The following is a 23,238-nucleotide window of genomic DNA, read 5'->3' as shown; positions in this document are numbered from 1 at the left end:
TTTAACCCTGGATTTATCAATTTATCCCTGGGTTTATAAATTTATAAATAGAAAAAAATTATAAATTTCTCCCTGGATTTATCCATTTCTCCCTGGATTTATCCATTTATTCCTGGATTTATCCATTTATTCCTGGATTTATTGATTTCTCCCTGGATTTATCCATTTCTTCCTGGATTTAATTGATTTATCCCTGGATTTTTACATTTCTCCCTGGGTTTATTGATTTCTCTGTGGATTTATTGATTTCTCCCTGGGTTTATTGATTTCTCCCTGGGTTTCTCCCTGGGTTTATTGATTTGTCCCTGGGTTTATTGATTTGTCCCTGGATTTATTGATTTCTCCCTGGGTTTTTGGGTTTCTCCCTGGATTTCTCCCTGGGTTTATTGATTTGTCCCTGGGTTTATTGATTTCTCCCTGGATTTATTGATTTATTCCTGGATTTATCCATTTCTCCCTGGATTTCTGGATTTCTCCCTGGATTTTTCCCTGGATTTCTCCCTGGGTTTCAGAATTTCTCCCTGAGTTTCTCCCTGGATTTATCCATTTCTCCCTGGGTTTATCCATTTATCCCTGGATTTTTCCCTGGATTTCTCCCTGGGTTTCTCCCTGGATTTATCCATTTCTCCCTGAGTTTCTCCCTGGATTTATCCATTTATCCCTGGATTTTTCCCTGGATTTATCCATTTATTCCTGGATTTATCCATTTTTCCCTGGATTTCTCCCTGGGTTTCTGCCGGAGCCAGCGGGGGCAGGGTCTGATCTGCCCCTCCCCCCCCGGGGTCATTCCAGAGGTTTTTGGGATTTCTTTCCCTGGATCCAGAGTCATTCCTGCTCCCTGCCCACGGGGCTGCAGCAGCTGCAGCTGGACTTTTGTTATTTGATTTGATTTGATTTGATTTTTTAATTTTATTTCTTGATTTTTTTTAATTTTATTTCTTGATTATTTTATTTTAGTTCTTGATTATTTTTATTTTTTTCTTGATTTTTTATTTTATTTTATTTCTTGATTATTTTATTCTTGATTTTTTAAAATTTTATTTTATTTCTTATTTTATTTCTTGATTTTTTATTTATTGATATTTTATTTTATTTCTCGATTTTTAAATTTTATTTCTACTTTATTTTATTTCTTGTTTTTTTATTTTATTTTATTTATTTCTTGATTTTTGAATTTTTATTTTATTTTATTTTATTTTATTTCTCAATTTTAAAATTTTATTTTTATTTTATTTCTTGTTTTTTTATTTTATTTTATTTATTTCTTGATTTTTGAATTTTTATTTTATTTTATTTCTCAATTTTTAAATTTTATTTTTACTTTATTTTATTTCTTGTTTATTTTATTTTATTTTATTTTATTTTATTTTATTTTATTTTATTTTATTTTATTTTATTTTATTTATTTCTTGATTTTTGAATTTTTATTTTATTTTATTTTATTTTCTGATTCACGTTCCAGCTCATTCCCACCTCTCCCACTCCCAGCTCCGGCCCCGGCCCCGCGCCGGAACCGCCCGGGAGCCGCCCCTCACTGCTCCTCATCCTCATCCTCATCCTCATCCTCATCCCGGGGGGGCTTCGCGTGGGAGAAGAATCCGAGCTGGGAGAGAGGAGGGATGGGAATGGGAAATGGGAATGAAAATGGGGATGGGAAATGGGAATGGGGATGGGAATGGGGATGGGACACGGGAATGGGAATGGGGAATGGGATTGGGGAATGGGGATGGGAAATGGGAAATGGGATTGGGAATGGGGATGGGAAATGGGAAATGGGATGGGAATGGGGATGGGAAATGGGAAATGGGATGGGAATGGGGATGGGACACGGGAATGGGAATGGGAAATGGGATTGGGGAATGGGGAATGGGATTGGGAAATGGGGATGGGAAATGGGACACGGGAATGGGAATGGGAAATGGGAATGGGAATGAAAATGGGGATGGGGAATGGGAATGGGGATGGGACACGGGAATGGGAATGGGAAATGGGATTGGGGAATGGGGAATGGGATTGGGAAATGGGGATGGGAAATGGGACACGGGAATGGGAATGGGGAATGGGATTGGGGAATGGGGAATGGGATTGGGAAATGGGAATGGAAATGGGAATGGGAAATGGGAGATGGGGAATGGACCCGTCCCTCCCCCAGGGTGACACCATGACCCTCCCAAGGTGACATCATGCCCCTCTCCCAGTGTCACCCCAAGGTGCCACCCCAGCCCCACCCCCGGTGTCCCCCCCAGTGTCCCCCCCATTGTCACCCCAAGGTGTCACCGTGACCCCCCCATTGTCACCCCAAGGTGTCACCGTGACCCCCCCCAGTGTCCCCCCCGCCAGGTGCCACCCCCGGTGTCCCCCCCGTGTCCCCCCGGGGTCCCCTCACCCTCCAGAGGCCGAGGCTGAGCAGTGCCAGGAGCAGGAGCCCCCCCAGGGCGCTGCCCCCCAGGATCCACAGGGACACGGGCACCGGCCTGGCCCGGAGCAGCTCCAGCACCAGCTGGGGAAAGCACGGGAATGGGGATGGGAATATGGGAATGGGAATGGGGATATGGGAATGGGGATATGGGATGGGGATATGGGAATGGGAATGGGAAATGGGAATGGGGATGGGAATGGGGATGGGGAAATGGGAATGGGATGGGGAAATGGGAATGGGGATGGGGAAATGGGAATGGGAAATGGGAATGGGGATGGGAATGGGAAATGGGAATGGGGATGGGAAATGGAATGGGGATGGGAATGGGGATGGGAATGGGAATGGGGATGGGAATGGGGATGGGAATGGGATGGGAATGGGGATGGGAATGGGAAATGGGAATGGGAATGGAATGGGGATGGGGAAATGGGAATGGGGATGGGGATGGGGAAATGGGAATGGGAATGGGATGGGGAAATGGGAATGGGGATGGGAAATGGGATGGGGAAATGGGAATGGGAATGGGGATGGGAATGGGGATGGGAATGGGGATGGGAATGGGAATGGGAATGGGGATGGGAATGGGAAATGGGAATGGGAATGGAATGGGGATGGGGAAATGGGAATGGGGATGGGGATGGGGAAATGGGAATGGGGATGGGAATGGGATGGGGAAATGGGAATGGGATGGGGAAATGGGAATGGGGATGGGGATGGGGATGGGGAAATGGGAATGGGGATGGGGAAATGGGAATGGGAAATGGGAATGGGGATGGGAATGGGAAATGGGAATGGGGATGGGAAATGGGATGGGGAAATGGGAATGGGAATGGGAATGGGGATGGGAATGGGGATGGGAATGGGGATGGGAATGGGGATGGGAATGGGATGGGAATGGGGATGGGAATGGGAAATGGGAATGGGAATGGAATGGGGATGGGGAAATGGGAATGGGGATGGGGATGGGGAAATGGGAATGGGAATGGGATGGGGAAATGGGAATGGGGATGGGAATGGGGATGGGGAAATGGGAATGGGGATGGGGAAATGGGAATGGGATGGGGAAATGGGAATGGGGATGGGGATGGGGATGGGGAAATGGGAATGGGGATGGGGAAATGGGAATGGGAAATGGGAATGGGGATGGGAATGGGAATGGGAAATGGGAATGGGGATGGGAATGGAATGGGGATGGGGAAATGGGAATGGGGATGGGAATGGGAATGGGGATGGGGATGGGGAAATGGGAATGGGGGAATGGGGGAATGGGAAATGGGGATGGGAATGGGAATGGAATGGGAATGGAATGGGGATGGGAATGGGAATGGGGGGGAAAACAGGAATTTGGGGGAAAAAACGGGAATTTGGGGGGGAAAAGGGAATGGGAATGTGGGAATGGGGGAATGGGAATGGGGGGGGAAACTGGAATTTGGGGGAAAAAACGGGAATTTGGGGGAAAAAATGGGGAATTTGGGGGAAAAAACATGATTGGGGAAATGGAATTTGGGGGGGAAATGGGAATGGGGGAAATGGGGAATTTGGGGGAAAAATGGGGAACTTGGGGGGAAAAAGGAGAATTTGGGAGGAAAAACCAGGATTGAGGGGTGAGGACATGAGAATTTGGGGAGTGGAAAGGGAATTTGGGGTGGGGGCAAAACCAGGATTGAGGGGTGGGGAAAGAGGGAATTTGAGGAGGGGGAACAGAATTTGGGGAGGGGGGAAGAGGAAATTTGGGGAGAAGAAACAGAATTTGGGGAGGAAAAGAAGGCTGAAGGGGGAAAATGGGGATTTGGGGAGGGGAAATGGGATTTGGGGAGGAGGATGAAGAGGAAGGAGAATTTGGGGGGGGGTCCCACCTCCCGGCGCTGCGCCCCCTCCTCCAGCACCAGGAGCCCCCCCCCGACCCCCAGCCAGACGCTGCTGACGATCCTCAGGCTCCGGAATTTCACCTGGAACGGGAGAAAGGAGGAACCAACCACAAACAGAGTGATGGAGTTCAATAAAAGAGTGATAAAATGAAATAAAAGAATGGTGAAATGCAATGAAATAATAGTAAAATGAAATAGAAGAATAGTGAAATGGAATAAAAGAATAGTTAAATGAAATAAAAATAATAACTAAATAAGAATAACAATAAAATAATAATATAGTAAAATGAAATAAAAATAATATTATTAATAGTAAAATAAAATAATACTAAAATGACATTAATAATAATAATAATAATAATAGTAATAATATAGTAAAATGACATTAATAATAATATTAATAATAGTAAAATAAAATATTACTAAAATGACATTAATAATAATAATAATAATAATAATAATAATACAGTAAAATAAAATAATAGTAAAATGAAATAAAATAATAAAATGAGCCCCCAGAGCCCCCCGAGACCCCGGATCTGCCCTGAACCCCCCGGGCCCCCAGAGCCCCTGAGCCCCCCTGAACCCCCCGTGCTCCCCGAACCCCCAGAGCCCCCCACGCTCCCCGAGCCCCCGAACCCCCAGAGCCCCCCGAGCCCCCCAAACCCCCCGCGCTCCCCGAGCCCCCCGCACTCCCTGAGCCCCCAGAGCCCCCCGAGCCCCCCGCGCTCCCCGAGCCCCCAGAGCCCCCCAAGCCTCCGAACCCCCCCGAGCCCTTGGAGCCCCCCGGAGCCCCCCCGAACCCCCCCCCACTCCCCGGACCCCCCGAGCCCCCCACGCTCACTGAGCTGAAGAAGGATTTTTAACTGAATTTGGGGGGGGGTCCCGTTCCCTCTGAGGCCCCCGAGCCCCCCGCGCTCCCCGAGCCCCCCCCAAAGCCCCCGGAGCCCCCCGCGCTCCCCGAGCCTCCCGAGCCCCCCGAGTCCCCAGAGCCCCCCAAAGCCCCCCGAGCCCCCCGAGCCCCTGGAGCCCCCTGAACCCCCAGAGCCCCCCATGCTCCCCGAGCCCCCCCGAAGCCCCTGGAGCCCCCAAAGCCCCCCAAGCCCCCGAACCCCCAGAGCCCCCCACGCTCCCCGAGCCCCCGGAGCCCCCTGAGCCCCTGGAGCCCCCCGAACCCCCAGAGCCCCCAGAGCCCCCCGCGCTCCCCGAGCCCCCGGAGCCCCCGAGCCCCCAGAGCCCCCCGAGCCCCCCGCGCTCCCCGAGCCCCCGAACCCCCAGAGCCCCCCGAATCCCCAGAGCCCCCAGAGCCCCCCGAGCCCCCCAAACCCTCCGCGCTCCCCGAGCCCCCCGCACTCCCTGAGCCCCCAGAGCCCCCCGAGCCCCCCGCGCTCCCCGAGCCCCCCGAGCCCCCCGCGCTCCCCGAACCCCCGGAGCCCCCAGAGCCCCCCGAGCCCCCCGAGCCCCCGGAGCCCCCGAGCCCCCCGAGCCCCCCGCGCTCCCCGAGCCCCCAGAGCCCCCCGAGCCCCCCGACCCCCCGCGCTCACCCCACCGAAGGCGGCTCCGCGGAGGCTCCGCAGGAGCTCGATGGAGGCGCCCCCGCCCCGCTCCAGCCGCCCCAGAGCGCAGCGCAGCTCCTGGCACCGCGTGTTGGAGCAGTCCTGGGGGCAGAGATTTGGGGGGGCCTGGTGGGGATCGATCCCCCCTGAACCCCCACATCACCACGGGGGACCCCCCAAAGCCCCCCAGACCCGCTGGAGATGATGAGGATCCCCATGAACCCCCGAAATTCCCGGGGTGGGGTTGGGGATTCCCCCAAATCACTGGGATGGGGATCCCCCCTGAACCCCCCCAAAATCCTCTGGGAGTGGTGGGGATCCCCCTGAACCCCCCCAAATCCTCTGGGAGTGGTGGGGATCACCCCTGAACCCCCCCAAATCCTCTGGGAGTGGTGGGGATCACCCCTGAACCCCTCAAATCCCCAGGAAATGATGGAGATTCCCCCCGAACCCCCAAATCCAAGGGGGGGGCACTGCCAGCCCTACCAGCCTGATGCCCCTGAACCCCCAAATCCTGGTGGGGACCCCCCAAAGCCCCCCAAATCCGGGGGGGGCACTGCCAGCCCTACCAGCCTGATCCCCCCAAATCCCCTGGGGTGTTGGGGACCCCCCCAAAGCCCCCCAAATCCGGAGGGGGGCACTGCCAGCCCTACCAGCCTGATGCCCCCGAACCCCCAAATCCTGGGGGGGACCCCCCAAAGCCCCCCAAATCCGGGGGGGGCACTGCCAGCCCTACCAGCCTGATCCCCCCAAATCCCCTGGGGTGTTGGGGACCCCCCCAAAGCCCCCCAAACCCGGAGGGGGGGGCACTGCCAGCCCTACCAGCCTGATGCCCCTGAACCCCCAAATCCTGGGGGGGACCCCCAAAGCCCCCCAAACCCGGGGGGGGGGGCACTGCCAGCCCTACCAGCCTCTCGCTGTGCAGCAGATCCTCGGGGGGCACCGGGAGCGCTCTTGGGGTGCCCCCATCGGGGGGGTGCAGCCCGCAGGTGGCCTGGGGGGGACGGGGGGGGACAGGGGGGGACAGGGGGGGTCAGAGGGGTCACAGGGGACGCCCCCCCCCCCCCAAAATGTCCCCAGACTCACGTTCTCAGCCAGGACACCGGTGACAGACAGCATGGTGGCCCGCTGGTGGCCCAGCACCGGCAGGGCCATGTGCAGGGTGACGTTCTGGAGGGGGTAACACCCCAAATTCTGCACCTGGATTGGGGGGGGGGGGCGCACCATGAGCCAGGGGGGGTCCCGCCCCCAATTCCTGCCACCCCCCCTCCCCCGGCCATCATCATCTTCCTCATCCTCTCACCTTGACCGTGGTGCTGAACTCGGGGCCGGAGCTGGGGGTGAAGGTGCCCGGGGGGGGGAGCTCGTAGCGATGGAGGTTGGTGTCACTGGGGGGGGCACGGGGGGGTCACAGCCCCACTCTGGGGGGGCACATCCCCTCCCTGACCCCCCCCCCCACACACTCTGCAGATTGGTGGGGGTGTTTTTTTGGTGGGGGGGGGGAAACAAGGGGAGGTCACATCCCCACTCTGGGGGGGCACAGGGGGGTCACCACATCCCATTCCATGACCCCCCCACTCTGCAGATTGGTGTTTTTTGGGGGGAGGGGGAGGCACACAAGGGGGGGGGTCACATCCATGGTGGGTGTCCCACTCTGTGACCCCCCCCCACTCTGCAGGTCGATGGTTTTTTTTGGGGGGGGGGCACAGGGGGGTCACATCCCCTCCCTGACCCCCCCACTCTGCAGATTGGTGGGGTTTTGGGGGGGGGGCACAGGGGGGGTCACATCCCATTCCCTGACCCTCCCACTCTGAGGGGGCACACGGGGGGGGGGGGCACATCCCATTCCATGACCTCCCCACTCTGCAGATTGGTGGGTTTTTTTTTGGGGGGGGGGCACGGGGGGGGTCACATCCCCTCCCTGACCCTCCCACTCTGAGGGGGCACACGGGGGTCACACCCTCATTCTGGGGGGCCACACCCCATTCTGTGACCCCCCCACTCTGCAGATTGATGGGGGTTTTTTTTTGGGGGGGGGCACAAAGGGGGGGGGTCACATCCCCCTCCCTGCGCCCCCCCACTCTGCAGGTTGGTGACATCCATGGTGGGTGTCCCCCTCTGTGTCCCCCCAGCTCTGCAGGTCGGTGTTTTTTTTGGGGGGTGGGGGGCACACACACGGGGGGGGGTCACATCCATCACGATGTGTGTCCCCCCCCCCTCCCTGACCCCTCCCTGACCCCCCCCAGCCCCACCTGGACAGGAACAGGTTGGCCTCGTAGCGGATGGGCACGGAGAGCTTGACCGCGTTGTCCTGCGGCGTGGCCTCGCTGCTGTCACTACACGGGGGGGGGGACACTCGGGAGTGTCCCCAAATTCCAGCCACGCCCCCTGGGGTGCGGCCCCTCCCCCCGAGGGCTCAGCCCCGCCCCCTACCTGGTGGCCCTGAGCGTGACCTCGGCGCGGTCCAGCAGGACGGAGCAGCTGAACTCCAGCTCCAGGGTGAAGCACACCTGGTGGGGTGGGGTGGGGTGGGGGGCTCAGAGGGGTGCGGGGGGGATTTGGGGGGTCCCCAGGGGCTCAGAGGGGGGGGTCTCTCGGGGGTCCTACCTTGGCCTGCGAGCGGAAGACGGGGTAGCCCACGCTGCAGCGCCGGCGGTGCCCCCCCAGCGCCGAGCACTCCAGCTTCGCCGGGCTGGGATCCTGCCGGGGGGACACCACGGGGACATGGAGCTGGGGACACGGGGACACGGGGAGGTGGCAGCAATGGACACCCCCCCCGTGGGGTCCTGGGGGGGGCACAGGGGACCAACAGAACATGGTCGCCCACCTGGGAGGAGCAGGGGACACCATGGACCCCCTTGTCCCACCTGGGAGGAGCTGGGGACACCATGGACCCCCTTGTCCCACCTGGGAGGAGCTGGGGACACCGTGGACCCCCATGTCCCACCTGGGAGGAGTTGGGGACACCATGGACCCCCATGTCCCACCTGGGAGGAGCAGGGGACACCATGGACCCCCTTGTCCCACCTAGGAGGAGTTGGGGACACCATGGACCCCCTTGTCCCACCTGGGAGGAGCTGGGGACACCGTGGACCCCCATGTCCCACCTGGGAGGAGTTGGGGACACCGTGGAGCCCCTTGTCCCACCCCTGGAGAGGTTGGGGACACCATGGAGCCCCAGCTGCCACCTGGGAGAGGTTGAGGACACCATGGACCCCCATGTCCCACCTGGGAGGAGCAGGGGATACCATGGACCCCCTTGTCCCACCTGGGAGAGGTTGGGGACACAATGTAACCCCCCTGTGCCCCTCGAAATGGGTTTGGGGACCCAACAGACTCCAACCCATCCCACCTGCAGTGGGCTGGGACAAGAATGACCCAGAGGTTCTCCAAAGACCTGGGTCTCCATCTTTACCCTGGTGGGGGGGTTTGGAGGAGCTCCTCAGGGATTTGGTGGGAGAGTTTGGAGGAGCTCCTCAGGGATTTGGAGGAGCTCCTCAGGGATTTGGTGGGACAGTTTGGAGGAGCGCCTCAGGGATTTGGAGGGGCTCCTCAGGGACTTGGGCTCCCCCCAGGCTGTACCTGGAGCACGAGGCTGGAGAAGTGGAGGTTCCCGGGCAGGTGCAGCCACAGGCTGGCGTTGTAGGCGTTCTCCCCCCGGTTCTCCAGCTCCACCTCCACCAGCATCCGCCTCCGGCCCTTCCGCACGATGTGGGGGCTCTGCCTGGAGGCCAGGGGGGGTCACAGGGGGCTCCTGGGACACCATGAGGTCACTGGGGGGACATCAGGGGTACCTGGAGCCCACGATGTCCGTGGTGGCCTTGAGCACCAGGTCGGTGACACACTCGTCGTCGTCCCCGCAGTCCTTGAAAAACGGGATCTGGAAGGAGCCAGGGGTGATCCCGATGCCCGGGGTGTACCCAGGGGTGATCCTGCTGCCCCAGGGGTGATCCCGGTGCCCAGGGGTGATCCTGGTGCCCAATCCCGGTGTCCAGGTGTGATCCCAGTGCCCAATCCCACTGCCCAGGGGTGATCCCAGTGTCCAATCCCAGTGCCCAGGGGTGATCCCTGTGTCCAATCCCAGTGCCTGGGGGTGATCCTGGTGCCCAATCCTGGTGCCCAGGTGTGATCCCCGTGCCCGGGGGTGATCCCGGCGACCGCGGGTGATCCCGGTGTCCAAGGGGTGATCCCGGTGTCCAATCCCAGTGCCTGGGGGTGATCCTGGTGCCCAATCCTGGTGCCCAGGTGTGATCCCAGTGCCCAGGGGTGATCCTGGTGCCCACGGGTGATCCCGGTGTCCCAGGGGTGATCCCGGTGCCCAATCCCAGTGCCCGGGGGTGATCCTGGTGCCCGATCCCAGTGCCCGGGGGTGATCCCGGTGCCTGGGGGTGATCTCAATGCTGGGCAGTGATCCCGGTGCCCAGGGACACCCCTCCCAGTACGCACCAGTTTGCGGATGGTGGTGGGAGACGCCTCATCCAGCACCGCCCTTGCAGCCGCATCCAGCGCCCAGGTGAGGCTGAGGCTGAGGGGCCGCAGGTAATCCGAGGTGTCCTGCACAATCGGGGGGGTCCCATCAGCCTCGTTGCAGCCGGAGCCCGGGAATGGGGGTGGGATGAGGGTGGGGAGGAGCCCCGGGGCTGACCAGGACGTGGAAGGGGACGCGGGTGCAGCTCTGCCCGCCCAGCGGGAGCTCCGTGCGGCGCTGGAGCAGCCGGCGGGCACCGGAGTCAAAGGCGGCTCGGGATCCCGGGCTCCGCTCCTCCAGGGACACGTTGTACCGGAGATCTGCGGGAGAGGGGGCGGGTCAGGGACCGGGATACCTGCGCCAGCGGCTGCTCCCGTGGGAGGGGCTCCAGGGAAGTCCGGGAATGCTCCAGGGACACGCTGGGTTGCACCAGCGGAGCTCCAGAGAAGCCTCAGAGGCTCCAGGAAGTTGTGGGATGCTCCAGTGGGGCTCCAGAGAAGTCTCAGAGGCTCCAGGAAGTTGTGGGATGCTCCAGTGGGACTCCAGGGAAGCTTCAGAAGCTCCAGGATGTCGTGGGATGCTCCAGTGGGGCTCCAGAGAAGTCTCAGAGGCTCCAGGATGTCGTGGGATGCTCCAGTGGGACTCCAGGGAAGCTTCAGAAGCTCCGGGAAGTTGTGGGATGCTCCAGTGGGACTCCAGAGAAGCCTCAGAGGCTCCAGGATGTCGTGGGATGCTCCAGGGACACGCTGGGTTGCACCAGTGGGGCTCCAGAGGAGTCCCAGAGGCTCCAGGAAGTTGTGGGATGCTCCAGTGGGGCTCCAGGGGTATCTGTGATCTGTTGATATTCAAGGGACACTGCAGGATGCTCCAGGGGTGATCCAGGACCCTTTGGAATGCTTCTGGGATGTTCCAAGGATGCTCCAGGACCCTTTGGGATGCTTCTGTTCCTGGAATGCTCCCAGGTTCTCTATGGATCCCAGCCTGGGATTCTCTGGGGACAGCCAGGGATGTTCCAGGACCCTTTGGGATGCTCTGGGATGCTCTAGGACCCTTTGGGGTGCTCCAGGACCCTTTGGGATGCTCTGGGATGCTCTAGGACCCTTTGGGGTGCTCCAGGACCCTTTGGGATGCTCCAAGGATGCTCCAGGACCCTTCGGGATGCTCTGGGATGCTCCAGGCACAGCCAGGGATGCTCCAGAACCCTTTGGGATGCTCCAAGGATGCTCCAGGACCCTTTGAGTTGCTCCAAGGATGCTCCAAGGATCCTCCAGAACCCTTTGGGATGCTCCAAGGATGCTCCAGGACCCTTTGGGATGTTCTGGATGCTCCAGAACCCTTTGGGATGCTCTAGGACCCTTTGGGATGCTCCAGGACCCTTTGGGATGCTCCAAGGATGCTTCAGGACCCTTTGGGATGCTCTGGGATGCTCCAGGACCCTTTGGGTTGCTCCAAGGATGCTCCAAGGATGCTCCAGGACCCTTTGGGATGCTCTGGGATGCTCCAGAACCCTTTGGGATGCTCTAGGACCCTTTGGGATGCTCCAGGACCCTTTGGGATGTTCTGGATGCTCCAGGACCCTTTGGGTTGCTCCAAGGATGCTCCAAGGATGCTCCAGGACCCTTTGGGATGCTCTGGGATGCTCCAGGCACAGCCAGGGATGCTCCAAGGACACTCCCAGGACCCTGCAGTCCCCCATGGCCCGCACTCACCGACATGCATGTCCACAGGGGGGTTCCGTGCGCGGGTCCAGCTGCGGAAGCAGATCCGGGCGCGGAGGCAGACGGCGCCGGAGCCGCCGCGCCGGCAGTTCCGCCGGGTGACGCTGACAGCCGCCGGCTCCACCGACACCCCCGCGGACACCTGGATGATCCAGCGGGACCTGAGGGGCACAGTCACACCCGGCATCTCAGCGTGGGGACAGGGACACCGTTGCGTTGCACTGAGTAGTTTATTTAGTTACTATTGTGCACTGGAATTCCGTGGCGGTGTTCCTCCCCTGGCCCCTCCCATCAGCTGCATCCCATTGGATGTGCTCCCTCTCCTCTGCCCCCCTGGCTTTGAAATCCCCCACCACGAGACCCCTGATGTCTTTCTCCTCTGGGACTCCTCTTGTCTCCCCGGAGGCGTTCCACAATGAAGTTGTGGGGCGTTTGTCCCCACGTTGGGCGCCAGCTGTCATTCCGTAAGCCTTCGTGGGGTCCCTATTCCCGGGGTGTCCCTGTCCCCTCTCCATGTCCCTGATCCCAGGGTGTCCTGGCCTTTGTCCACTCCCGGGGTGCCCCTGACCCCCTGACCCCGACTCACCGCAGCAGCACGGCCGCCCCCTGCGCCCCCACGGCCACGTCCACCAGTCCGTCCCCGTCCATGTCCACCCGTCCGTCCACGCTGATCCCGAAATACCGGAGGCTCCAGCCCAGCGCCGCCGCCTCGATGCGCTGGGAACGGGAGTTTTCGTTGGATTAAAACAAAATCCCCCTTTTCTGACCCAGAGAGGTGTTTTAAAAACTTCCATTCTGTTTTTAGTCTCATGCGAAGGGTGAAACAACGCAGATGTTATAATTCACACCGTCACAATTAGAAGCTAATTATTTCTTAATTACAGTACACTACAAGCATTTCTTGGCTGATCAGCTTTTGCCACACCATGCTGTAAATGCCTTAAAGCTAATTATCTAAAATTACCTCTTGCGGGTCTTAACACAATGCATCTTTCATACTTCTATTTTCTCCAAAGTATCTAGTCTTCTTTGCAGTAAAAACCACCCTTTAAAACTTGTTTCTATTTCCATTTCTCTCTCAACAATACCTGTCCTATTCTAGAACATTTCTAAGTCAGCATTTCTTATCTCAAAATTTGCGTACAGATGTGAGCCTTGTGCTGGGCTTTGAGAATTCTCCACGAATCCATTTCCCGCAAGTTTTGGCACCGCCGGCAGCTCGCACAGGGCTGTGCTCACGACCCCTCCCAGCGCCGTCTCACCTGCTTGTACCGGGGCAGGAGGGTGCCCGGGGCGATGTGGAACACGTAGAGAGCCCCGCGGTGCCCGTCCTCCAGCGGAGCCCCCACCACGGCTCCGGCCAGCCCGTCCTGGCTCAGGTTGGGCACCGCGCCCAGGGCGGAGCCGAACCTGGAATCCTGCGGCCTCGGCTCGGGGTGCAGCGACCCCGCGGGGCTCAGGCGGTCCTGGGGGGTGCGGGGGGGCCCTCGGTACCCCCACGGGATGGGCACCCCCTCAATGCCACCGTGTTCCCCCGATCCCCTCGAACTGCCGCCATCCCTCTGATCCTCCCAGTGCACCCCAGTCCCCCACCCCTCTCACCTGCCCCACACCCCCAGATCCACACCTGCCCCACACCCCCAGGCTCACCCCTGCCCTCTCACCTGCCCCACACATCCAGATTCACACCTGCCCCACACCCCCAGATTCACTCCTGCCTTCTCACCTGCCCCACACCCCCAGATTCACTCCTGCCCTCTCACCCCCAGATTCACCCCTGCCCTCTCACCTGCCCCACACCCCCACCCCTCTCACCTGCCTCACACCCCCAGATTCACCCCCGCCCTCTCACCTGCCCCACACCCCCAGATTCACCCCTGCCCCACACCCCCAGATTCACCCCCACCCTCTCACCTGCCCCACGCCCCCAGGCTCACCCCTGCCCTCTCACCTGCCCCACAACCCCAGGCTCACCCCTGCCCTACACCCCCAGATCCACACCTGCCCCACACCTCCAGATTCACTCCTGCCCTCTCACCGGCCCCACACCCCCAGGCTCACCCCTGCCCCACACCCCCAGATTCACCCCTGCCCTCTCACCGGCCCCACACCCCCAGATTCACACCTGCCCCACACCCCCAGGCTCACCCCTGCCCCACACCCCCAGGCTCACCCTGCCTCCTCACCTGCCCCACACGGTACACATAGACCCTCCCCCCACCCCTCTCACCTGCCCCAGCCCCCCCCCCAGGCCCACACCTGCCCCCTCACCTGCCCCACACGGTACACATAGACCCTCCCCATCTCCCTGCTCTGGCCCCCCAGGTAGGTGGGCGCGGCCACCAGCAGCAGCTCGCTGTCCCCATCTCCCTCCAGGTCCAGGGCCAAGACCTCGCTGCCGAAGTAGGAGCCGATCTGGGGGTGCAAGGGGCTGTGAGGCTGGGGGCCCAAACTTCCCTCCCCCCACCCCAAAACCCTCAAGGCCCCCCCCTAGCACCCCTCACCTGGTCCCCCATCAGCGCCTGGGCCACCGTCACGGCCCCCGTGGGGTCCAGCTGGAAGAGGACGACCTTGCCCTTGTGCTGGAATCGGGGGGCACCGGCCACCAACAGGCGCTGCCCCCCCGGGAGCTGCAGCGAGGACACCGAGTACCCTGCGGGGGGAAGAGCGGGCTCAGAGGGAGGGACAGCCCCGGGGAGACGGGGTGTTCCTGGGGCACCCCAAATATCCAGGTTTGGGGCATCCCTGGAGTGTCCCCAGGGCACCCCAAATATCCAGGTTTGGGCAGCCCTGGGCCCACCAAATATCCAGGTTTGGGGCATCCCTGGAGTGTCCCCAGGGCACCCCAAATATCCAGGTTTGGAGCATCCCTGGAGTGTCCCCAGGGCACCCCAAATATCCAGGTTCGGGGCAGCCCAGGGCACCCCAAATATCCAGGTTTGGGGCATCCCTGGAGTGTCCCCAGGGCACCCCAAATATCCAGGTTTGGGCAGCCCTGGGCCCACCAAATATCCAGGTTTGGGGCATCCCTGGAGTGTCCCCAGGGCACCCCAAATATCCAGGTTTGGAGCATCCCTGGAGTGTCCCCAGGGCACCCCAAATATCCAGGTTCGGGGCAGCCCAGGACACCCCAAATATCCAGGTTTGGGGCATCCCTGGAGTGTCCCCAGGGCACCCCAAATATCCAGGTTTGGGCAGCCCTGGGCCCACCAAATATCCAGGTTTGGGGCATCCATGGAGTGTCCCTGGGGCACCCCAAATTTATAGGACATTTCTGTATCACCAAGGATCCCAAATATCCAAGACATGGAGCACCCCCAGGGCATCCCAAATTTACAGGATATTTCTGTATCACCAAGGATCCCAAAGTTACAGGCCATGGAGGATCCCCAGGGCACCCCAAATTTACAGGATATTTCTGTATCACCAAGCCCCCCAAATATCCATTCCATGGAGTATTTCCAGGGCACCCCAAATTTACAGGACATTTCTGTATCACCAAGGATCCCAAATTTAGAGGATAAAATTAGAGATCCCAAAAATTAGAGATCCCAAATTTAGAGGATAAAATGAGAGAATATCCCCAGGGCATCCCAAATTTACAGGACATGGAACATCCCTGGGACATGGAGCATTTCTGTATCACCAAGCACCCCAAATATCCTTTCCATGGAGCATCCCCAGGGCACCCCAAATTTACAGGACATGGAACATCCCTGGGACATGGAGCATTTCTGTATCACCAAGCACCCCAAATATCCTTTCCATGGAGCATCCCCAGGGCACCCCAAATTTACAGGACATTTCTGTATCACCAAGGATCCCAAATTTAGAGGATAAAATTAGAGATCCCAAAAATTAGAGATCCCAAATTTAGAGGATAAAATTAGAGAATATCCCCAGGGCATCCCAAATTTACAGGACATGGAGCATCCCCGGGACATGGAGCATTTCTGTATCACCAAGCCCCCCCAATATCCATTCCACGAAGCATCCCCACTCCACCCCTGATCTCCAGGCCACGGAACATCCCGGACTGATCCCAAATCAGAGCTTTGGGAGCCCCGGGGACACGGCCATACCCAGGTAGGCCGCGTGGTTCTTCAGCTGCGGCGGGAATTCCTCCTGGAACGCCTCCCGGGCTGGAACCACGCGCCCTCGCTGCCTCTCCTCCAGCACACCCCCCTCCCAGTCATGGGCTCCGACCATTCCAAAGAGGATCCCGTCCTGCTGGGATGGGTGGGACACGTCACCACAACGCCTCGGCGTCCCCAAGCCCCAGCAATGTCACTCTGCCACCCCGCCGGGGTGAGATGGGCTGAGGGTTGTTTTCCACCTGGAAACGGACAGCTTTCCCAGGGAAAGGAAAAGTTTCCTTCTGGGAAAGGCTGTGAGAAGCTCAGAGAAAAGAATTATAATAATTGTAATAATAAATTTTATCTTAACTCGCTGATACTGGTGTTTGGGATCACGTTAAGGTGTGCTAGGTGATGTTTACAGCAAGGTTGATCGCCAAAGGGTGGCTTTGGTAATTTGACTACCAAGTGTGGCTGTGAGATGCTCAGAGAAAATAATTATAATAACACTTATATAATAATTATAATATTTTTATCTTAACTTGCTGATACTGGTGTTTGGGATCACATTAAGGTGCACTAGGTGATGTTTACAGTAAGGCTGATCACCAAAGGCTTCTTAATTAGCCAATGGTGTTGTGATTAAAGGACCAATCAGGTCCACCTGCAGTGAACTGGAATATAAAAATGAATGAGTGCCCTAACAAAGAGGACTGAGCCTCCTGATTTGTGTCATTTCTGACTCAACAGGGACAGGGTCACCTCGAGGTGGTGGATGGAAAAGCCGATCTGGGACATCTCCAGCTCGAAGGCGCTCTCGTTGTCCCCGTGGGTGCCTGAACGGAGGAGGAACGAGACTCAGCTCCTCCAGCTGTGCTTCCAGCCCTTCCCAGCATCCCAGCCTCCAGCCAGCACCTTCCAGGCTGAAGATCCGATCTCCCAGAGCATCCACGATGTCGTTGAGGGCGGCCTCATCCGTGACATTGAAGAAATACTTCTCGTCAGGGTCGCTGGCGATGGACTTGATCTCCCGGATGAAATCCTCGGGATCCTGCTGCCGCCGCAGGTAATGCCCCAGCACCTGAGGGGGGGACGGGGGGGTCAGCAGGAGCCCCCAGCCCCGGGGGTTCAGGGGAAGGCAGGGGCGGGTGGGGATGGCTGGCAGGGGCCTCACGGCGATGGCGTAGCGGGTGACGTTGTGGCGGTCGCACTCGGCCAGCGCCGCGGGCAGCTCGTCCCCGTCGTGGGACTCCCCGTCCGTCACCACCAGCAGCAGCCGCGTGGCCCCCGGGCGCCCGCCCCGCGCCGGGCTGAACGACGCGGTGCTGTGGGAATGTGGCTGGAGAATGAGCCCCTGCTCGTGCCCATCCTAAACTCTACCCGGTCCTGACCCTGCTCCCAACCCTGATCCTGATCTCAACCCCAACCCTAATCCCAACCCCAACCCCAATCCAAATCCTGGATTGATCCCAAGCCTGATACCAATCCCAATCCCAATCCCAATCTAGACCCTAATCCCAACTCTGATCCTCATCCCAGCCCCACTCCCTCTCCCAACCCCAGTCCAAATCCTGACTTGATCTCAAGCCTGATACCAGTTCCAATCCCGATCTTTATTCAAATCTCCATCCCAACCTAAACCCTAATCCCAACTCAATCCAAATCCCACTTCCTCTCCCAATCCCAATCATGTTCTCAATCCTGACCCCCATCCCAACCCCAAACCAAATCCTGATTTCATCCCAAGCCTGATACCAATTCCAATCCGGATCTTTATTCAAATCCCCATCCCAACCTAGACCCTAAATCCAACTCTGACTCCAATCCCAACCCCACTCCCTCTCCCAGTCCTGATCCTGACCCCAATCCCACCCCCATTCCCGCCCCGTTCCCAGTCCAAATCCTGACTTGATCCCAAGCCTGATACCAGTTCCAACCCCGATCCTTATTCAAATCCCGATCCTAACCTAGACCCTAATCCCAACTCCGACCCCGTCCCAGCCCGTTCCCGATCCCAGAGCCCACCATGCCTCCCGGATGGCCATGGCTGTCCTGGTCTCCCTCCCCTCCTGCCGCGTCAGGTTCCGCGCGGCCTCGAGCAGGCTCTGGGCCGTGGGGTGCTGCCCCAGCGCCCACTCCTGCACCAGGTGCTCCCCGTACTGCAGCACCCCCACCTGGAACGGGGAGAGTCAGAGCCAGAGGGAGCCCCAAAACCTCCCTCAAACCCCCAGGGAACCTCCAAACCCACAGGGAACCCCCAAACCCACAGGGACATCCCTCAAACCCCCAGGGGCATCCCTCAAACCCACAGGGAACCCCCAAACCCACAGGGACATCCCTCAAACCCACAGGGAACCCCCAAACCCACAGGGACATCCCTCAAACCCCCAGGGGCATCCCTCAAACCCCCAGGGAACCCCCAAACCCACCGGGACATCCCTCAAATCCACAGGGAACCTCCAAACCCACAGGGAACCCCCAAACCCACAGGGAACCCCCAAACCCACAGGGACATCCCTCAATCCCCCAGGGGCATCCCTCAAACCCCCAGGGAACCCTCAAACCCACAGGGACCCCTCAAATCCCCAGGGAACCCTCAAACCCCCAGGGACCCCTCAAACCCTCAAGGAATCCCCAAGTCCACGGGGGCCCCTCAACCCCCCAGGGAATCCCAAACCCCCAGGGAATCCCTCAAACCCACAAGGAACCCCTCAAATCCTCAAGGAATCCCCAAACCCCCAGGGAACCCCCACACCCCCCAAGGAATCCCCAAACCCACGGGGACCCCTCAAACCCCTCAGGGAATCCCCAAACCCACGGGGACCCCTCAAACCCCCCAAGGAATCCCCAAACCCACAGGGACAGGTCCCCTCAACCCCCCCCAGGGAATCCCAAAGTCCATGGGGAGATCCCTCAAACCCCAGGGCATCACCCCAGTGACAACGCCATCACCCCAAGGGACAATGCCATCACCCCAAGGGACAACGCCATCACCCCAAGGGACAATGCCATCACCCCAGGGACAATGCCATCACCCCAAGGGACAATGCCATCACCCCAGTGACAATGCCATCACCCCAAGGGACAATGCCATCACCCCAGGGACAATGCCATCACCCCAGTGACAATGCCATCACCCCAAGGGACAATGCCATCACCCCAGGGACAATGCCATCACCCCAAGGGACAATGCCATCACCCCAGTGACAACGCCATCACCCCAAGGGACAATGCCATCACCCCAGGGACAATGCCATCACCCCAAGGGACAATGCCATCACCCCAGGGACAATGCCATCACCCCAAGGCTGGCACCACCCAAGGGACAATGCCATCACCCCAGGGACAATGCCATCACCCCAAGGCTGCCATCATCCCAAGGACAAATACCATCACCCCAGGGACAATGCCATCACCCCAAGGGACAATGCCATCACCCCAAGGGACAATGCCATCACCCCAAGGCTGCCATCACCCCAGGAACAATGTCATCACCCCAAGGTTGCCATCACCCCAAGGCTGCCATCACCCCAAGGGACGATGCCATCACCCCAAGGCTGCCATCACCCCAAGGCTGGCACCACCCCAGGGACAATGCCAACACCCCAAGGGACAATGCCATCACCCCAAGGGACAATGCCATCACCCCAGGGACAATGCCATCACCCCAAGGGACAATGCCATCACCCCAAGGCTGGCACCACCCCAAGGCTGGCACCACCCCAGGGACAATGCCAACACCCCAGGGACAATGCCATCACTCAAGGGACAATGCCATCACCCCAGGGACAATGCCATCACCCCAAGGCTGTCACCACCCCAGGGACAATGCCAACACCCCAGGGACAATGCCATCACTCAAGGGACAATGCCATCACCCCAGGGACAATGCCATCACCCCAAGGCTGTCACCACCCCAGGGACAATGCCAACACCCCAGGGACAATGCCATCACTCAAGGGACAATGCCATCACCCCAGGGACAATGCCAACACCCCAAGGCTGGCACCGCCCCAGGGACAATGCCATCACCCCAGGGACAACGCCATCACCCTAAGGGACAATGTCATCACTCAAGGGACAATGCCATCACCCAAGGGACAATGCCATCACCCCAAGGCTGTCACCACCCCAGTGACAATGCCATCACCCCAGTGACAACGTCATCACCCCAAGGCTGACACCACCCCAGGGGCAACAGCACTGCCCTGGAGACAGCCACCTTACCCGGGGGACACCCCCCCAGCCTTGGGGACACCGCGCCGGTGCCACCGAGGTGCCGCGCCCTGACCTGGGTCTGCCCGGGGCCGACGAAGAAGCGCGCCAGGATGTTCCCGAGGAACGCCTGCACCTCCTCCCAGGGGTAGATGCTGTTGGAGCCATCCAGAACCAGGACGATGTCCATGTAGGTAGGACAACCTGGCAGGGGACACGGTGACACCGGGGGGTGGCACGTGCCAGCGCGTGCCGGTGCGCCCCACCCCACTCACGCTGGGCTGTGGGCGCCATGGTGCCCACGGGCTGGAGCTCCTGGTCGAGCTGGACGCAGCGGCCGGAGCTGAACGCGGAGGTGCCGCATTCCTGGGACCAAAGCGGGGCGCACGCCTTTGGGGGGACAAGGTGGGGGAGGGGGGTGTGTGTGTGTGTGTGTGTGACACGAGGACGCGGCGGTGACGTCATCTCCCTCCCCTGCCTCAGTTTCCCTCTGCTTACCACAAAGCCCCCATCCTTGGAGTCCACCAGCGTCATCCCCAGGCGGCCGGCGCTGCTCCTGAGCCAGGGAACTGCGGCCCCTTGGGGACACGGGGACAAAAACGGGGTCAGCACCCCCAAAATCTCACCTGTCACCACCCCCCCCCAACCCCCACCCCCGCTACCGAGGTTGGCCTTGGCACAGGAGGAGTTTTGGGGTCCCACGTCGCACTTGTAGATGTCGCCTTGGCCATCCCCATCCCACGGCGCCCCCACCAGCAGCCTGGAGGGACGAGGAGAGGGAGGGGACACCGAGGGGACATCGGGGATGTCACCACCCCACCCCCCCCACACCCCCCCGCGGCCACGTTTTTGGGGGGCACCGTGCCAGGCTGTGCCACCCACGCCGGTTCCGTCTGTCCAGCCTCCTGCTCCTCCCTCCCCTGCCCTCCCCAGCCTCAACCTCCCCCCTCCCTGCCTCAGTTTCTCTTTCCCACCACAGTTTTTGGCTTCCCTGCCTCAGTTTCCCCCTCCCTTCTCCCGTTTCTCCCTCCCTTCTTCCCTTTTCTGACTCAGTTTCCGCCCACCCACCCACCCTCGGTTTCCCTCTTCCCCTCCTCAATCTCCCCTTTCCTGCCTCAGTTTCCCCTTTCCTACCTCAGTTTCCCCTTTCCTACCTCAATTTCCCCCTTCCTACCTCAGTTTCCCCTTTCCCGCCTCAGTTTCCCCTTTCCCGCCTCAGTTTCCCCTTTCCTACCTCAGTTTCCCCTTTCCCACCTCAGTTTCCCCTTTCCTACCTCAGTTTCCCCTTTCCTGCCTCAGTTTCCCCGTCCCCCCCGGGGGTGGGGGGAGGGGTCACTCACCACTTGTCCCCATCGCCCCCCCACTGCAGCACCCGGTAGCCAAACTGGGACTCGGGTGGCCCCCGGAAGAGCCGCGAACGCCGCACGTCCAGGTTGAAGGCCGGGCCGAGCCCTGCGGAGGTGAGGGAGGGTCCCGAGGAGGGGGGACCCACCCGGGGGGGAGGAAGAGGAGGGGAGAACCCCACGGAGAACCCCCCAAAGGCATCCTCGCCACCGTGCCTCAGTTTCCCCCGCGGTGGGGGGACCGGAGAGAAGGGAAGGGGTGGAAACGCCTCTTTTTTGTCCTTTTTTTTTCCCCAAAAACACCCCATTCAAAATCAGATTTTTCCATTAAAACCGGGTTTTAAGTTCCTCTCATGCCTTGAGCCCGCCTTAAATCCACGATTTTGGTGTTTTACCCCTCCAAAATAAATTTCGGCGTTTTCTCCCTCCAAAATAAATTTTGGCCCGGCGGCAACGACCAAACTTGGCCGGTTTTATCCCAAAATCGCCCTCCCCCTCTCCCCGGATATTCAGAAGGCAGGAGGGAACCCCCCGGGATTATTCAAATCCCAGATTCTGATCCCAATCCCAGCCCCAAAATCGGGGGATTTTTGGGATAAACCCCAATTTTTAATTTTTTTTTGGGGGGGTGGAAGGGGTTACCTGGGAGCAGGAGCAGCGGCAGGAGCACGCCCGGGTTCCCCACACCCCACATCGCCGCGGCTCTTTGACAAAATCCCGGGTTCTTTTTTTTATTTTTTTTTTCCCTTTTTTCTTTCCTCTTTTTTTTTTTTTTTTTTTTTTTCCCAAGTATATTTTCCCTCCTCCTTCATCTTCAATTGGCTGCTAAAAATAAATGTGGTTTTGGAGGGTGGGGGGAGGCAAAATTTCGGGAAAAAAACGGGCAAAGTGGTAAAAAACACAGGAAGAAGAGGAGGAGGTGGGTGCAGAATTTTTTTTTTTTGGGGTGGGTTCTGGGTGTTTGGGGGGTGCTGGAAAGGGGATTTTTCCCACTTTTTCTGGGAAAATGGGATGAAAAAAAAATGTGCATTTCCCCCAAAGAACGAACCACAGAGATACCTGTGGGGACAGTCAGGAGTTGGGGGGGTGGAAAAAAGGGGTTTGGGGTTTGGGGTGGGGGGGTTTGGGTGGATTTTGGGTGGATTTAGGTGGATTTTGGGTTGCCACGTCCTCCGGGTGACACCGCCACCAGCCGGGGCTGAGCTTTTGGGAAAAAAAAAAAAAAAAAAAAAAAAAAAAAAAAAAGGAAAAGGAAAAAAAAAAAAAAAAAAAAAAAGGAAAAAAATTCGAACTCTGCGATTTTAGGACAGAGGGAAACTTGTGCTGCCAGCGGCTGTGGGATGGGCTGGAATTTTTGGGGGAATTTAAAGAAAAAACAAAAACAGCAAAAAAAAAAACCAAAAAACCACCCAAGGAATGAGGAGAAAACCAGACAAACAGCGACTGTGCAGCTCCGGCCCCGCCCAGGCAGGGCCCCACCAGGTGGGTCACAGGGGAAACTGAGGCACAGTGCCCCCAGTTTAGCCCAGTAGTCCCAGTCCAGCATTGCCAGCCCGTCCCAGTGCTCCCAGTCCA

The 23,238-nt window shown here is 58.7% G+C and overlaps 1 protein-coding gene across 1 annotated transcript; it reads right to left on the bottom strand.

Moving 5' to 3' along the window:
• Nucleotides 1–1,241: 1,241 nt before the first annotated feature.
• Nucleotides 1,242–23,161, bottom strand: ITGA10 (integrin subunit alpha 10). The gene is made up of 30 exons (XM_053966706.1): nt 22,306–23,161; nt 21,661–21,772; nt 20,983–21,080; nt 20,819–20,898; nt 20,596–20,710; nt 20,397–20,524; nt 18,131–18,279; nt 17,280–17,430; nt 17,021–17,186; nt 16,868–16,941; nt 16,112–16,256; nt 14,534–14,682; nt 14,301–14,444; nt 13,292–13,495; nt 12,616–12,746; nt 12,021–12,190; nt 10,489–10,631; nt 10,290–10,397; nt 9,638–9,723; nt 9,426–9,567; nt 8,451–8,543; nt 8,277–8,353; nt 8,096–8,179; nt 7,147–7,231; nt 6,930–7,043; nt 6,751–6,837; nt 5,832–5,945; nt 4,276–4,368; nt 2,387–2,500; nt 1,242–1,603 (listed from the first exon to the last, which is right to left on the bottom strand). Exons 1-30 carry the CDS (start codon nt 22,355–22,357, stop codon nt 1,532–1,534), a joined length of 3,480 nt encoding a protein of 1,159 aa, XP_053822681.1. The 5' UTR covers nt 22,358–23,161; the 3' UTR covers nt 1,242–1,531.
• Nucleotides 23,162–23,238: the final 77 nt, after the last annotated feature.

This window comes from Vidua chalybeata, chromosome 29 (assembly GCF_026979565.1).
Source record: "Vidua chalybeata isolate OUT-0048 chromosome 29, bVidCha1 merged haplotype, whole genome shotgun sequence".
Classification (NCBI taxonomy): domain Eukaryota; kingdom Metazoa; phylum Chordata; class Aves; order Passeriformes; family Viduidae; genus Vidua; species Vidua chalybeata.
This window is presented reverse-complemented; position numbering and strand designations above follow the sequence as displayed.

Bases quoted from the DNA above. Each gene is read 5' to 3' on its own strand.
- ITGA10 (XM_053966706.1), bottom strand. From the start codon at position 22,357: ATGTGGGGTGTGGGGAACCCGGGCGTGCTCCTGCCGCTGCTCCTGCTC. The intron at 16,942-17,020 runs GTGCTGGCTGGA...TCCTCCGTTCAG, and splicing joins TCGGATCTTCAGCCTGGAAG to GCACCCACGGGGACAACGAG. The intron at 2,501-4,275 runs GTGGGACCCCCC...TGCTTTCCCCAG, and splicing joins AGGGGGCGCAGCGCCGGGAG to CTGGTGCTGGAGCTGCTCCG.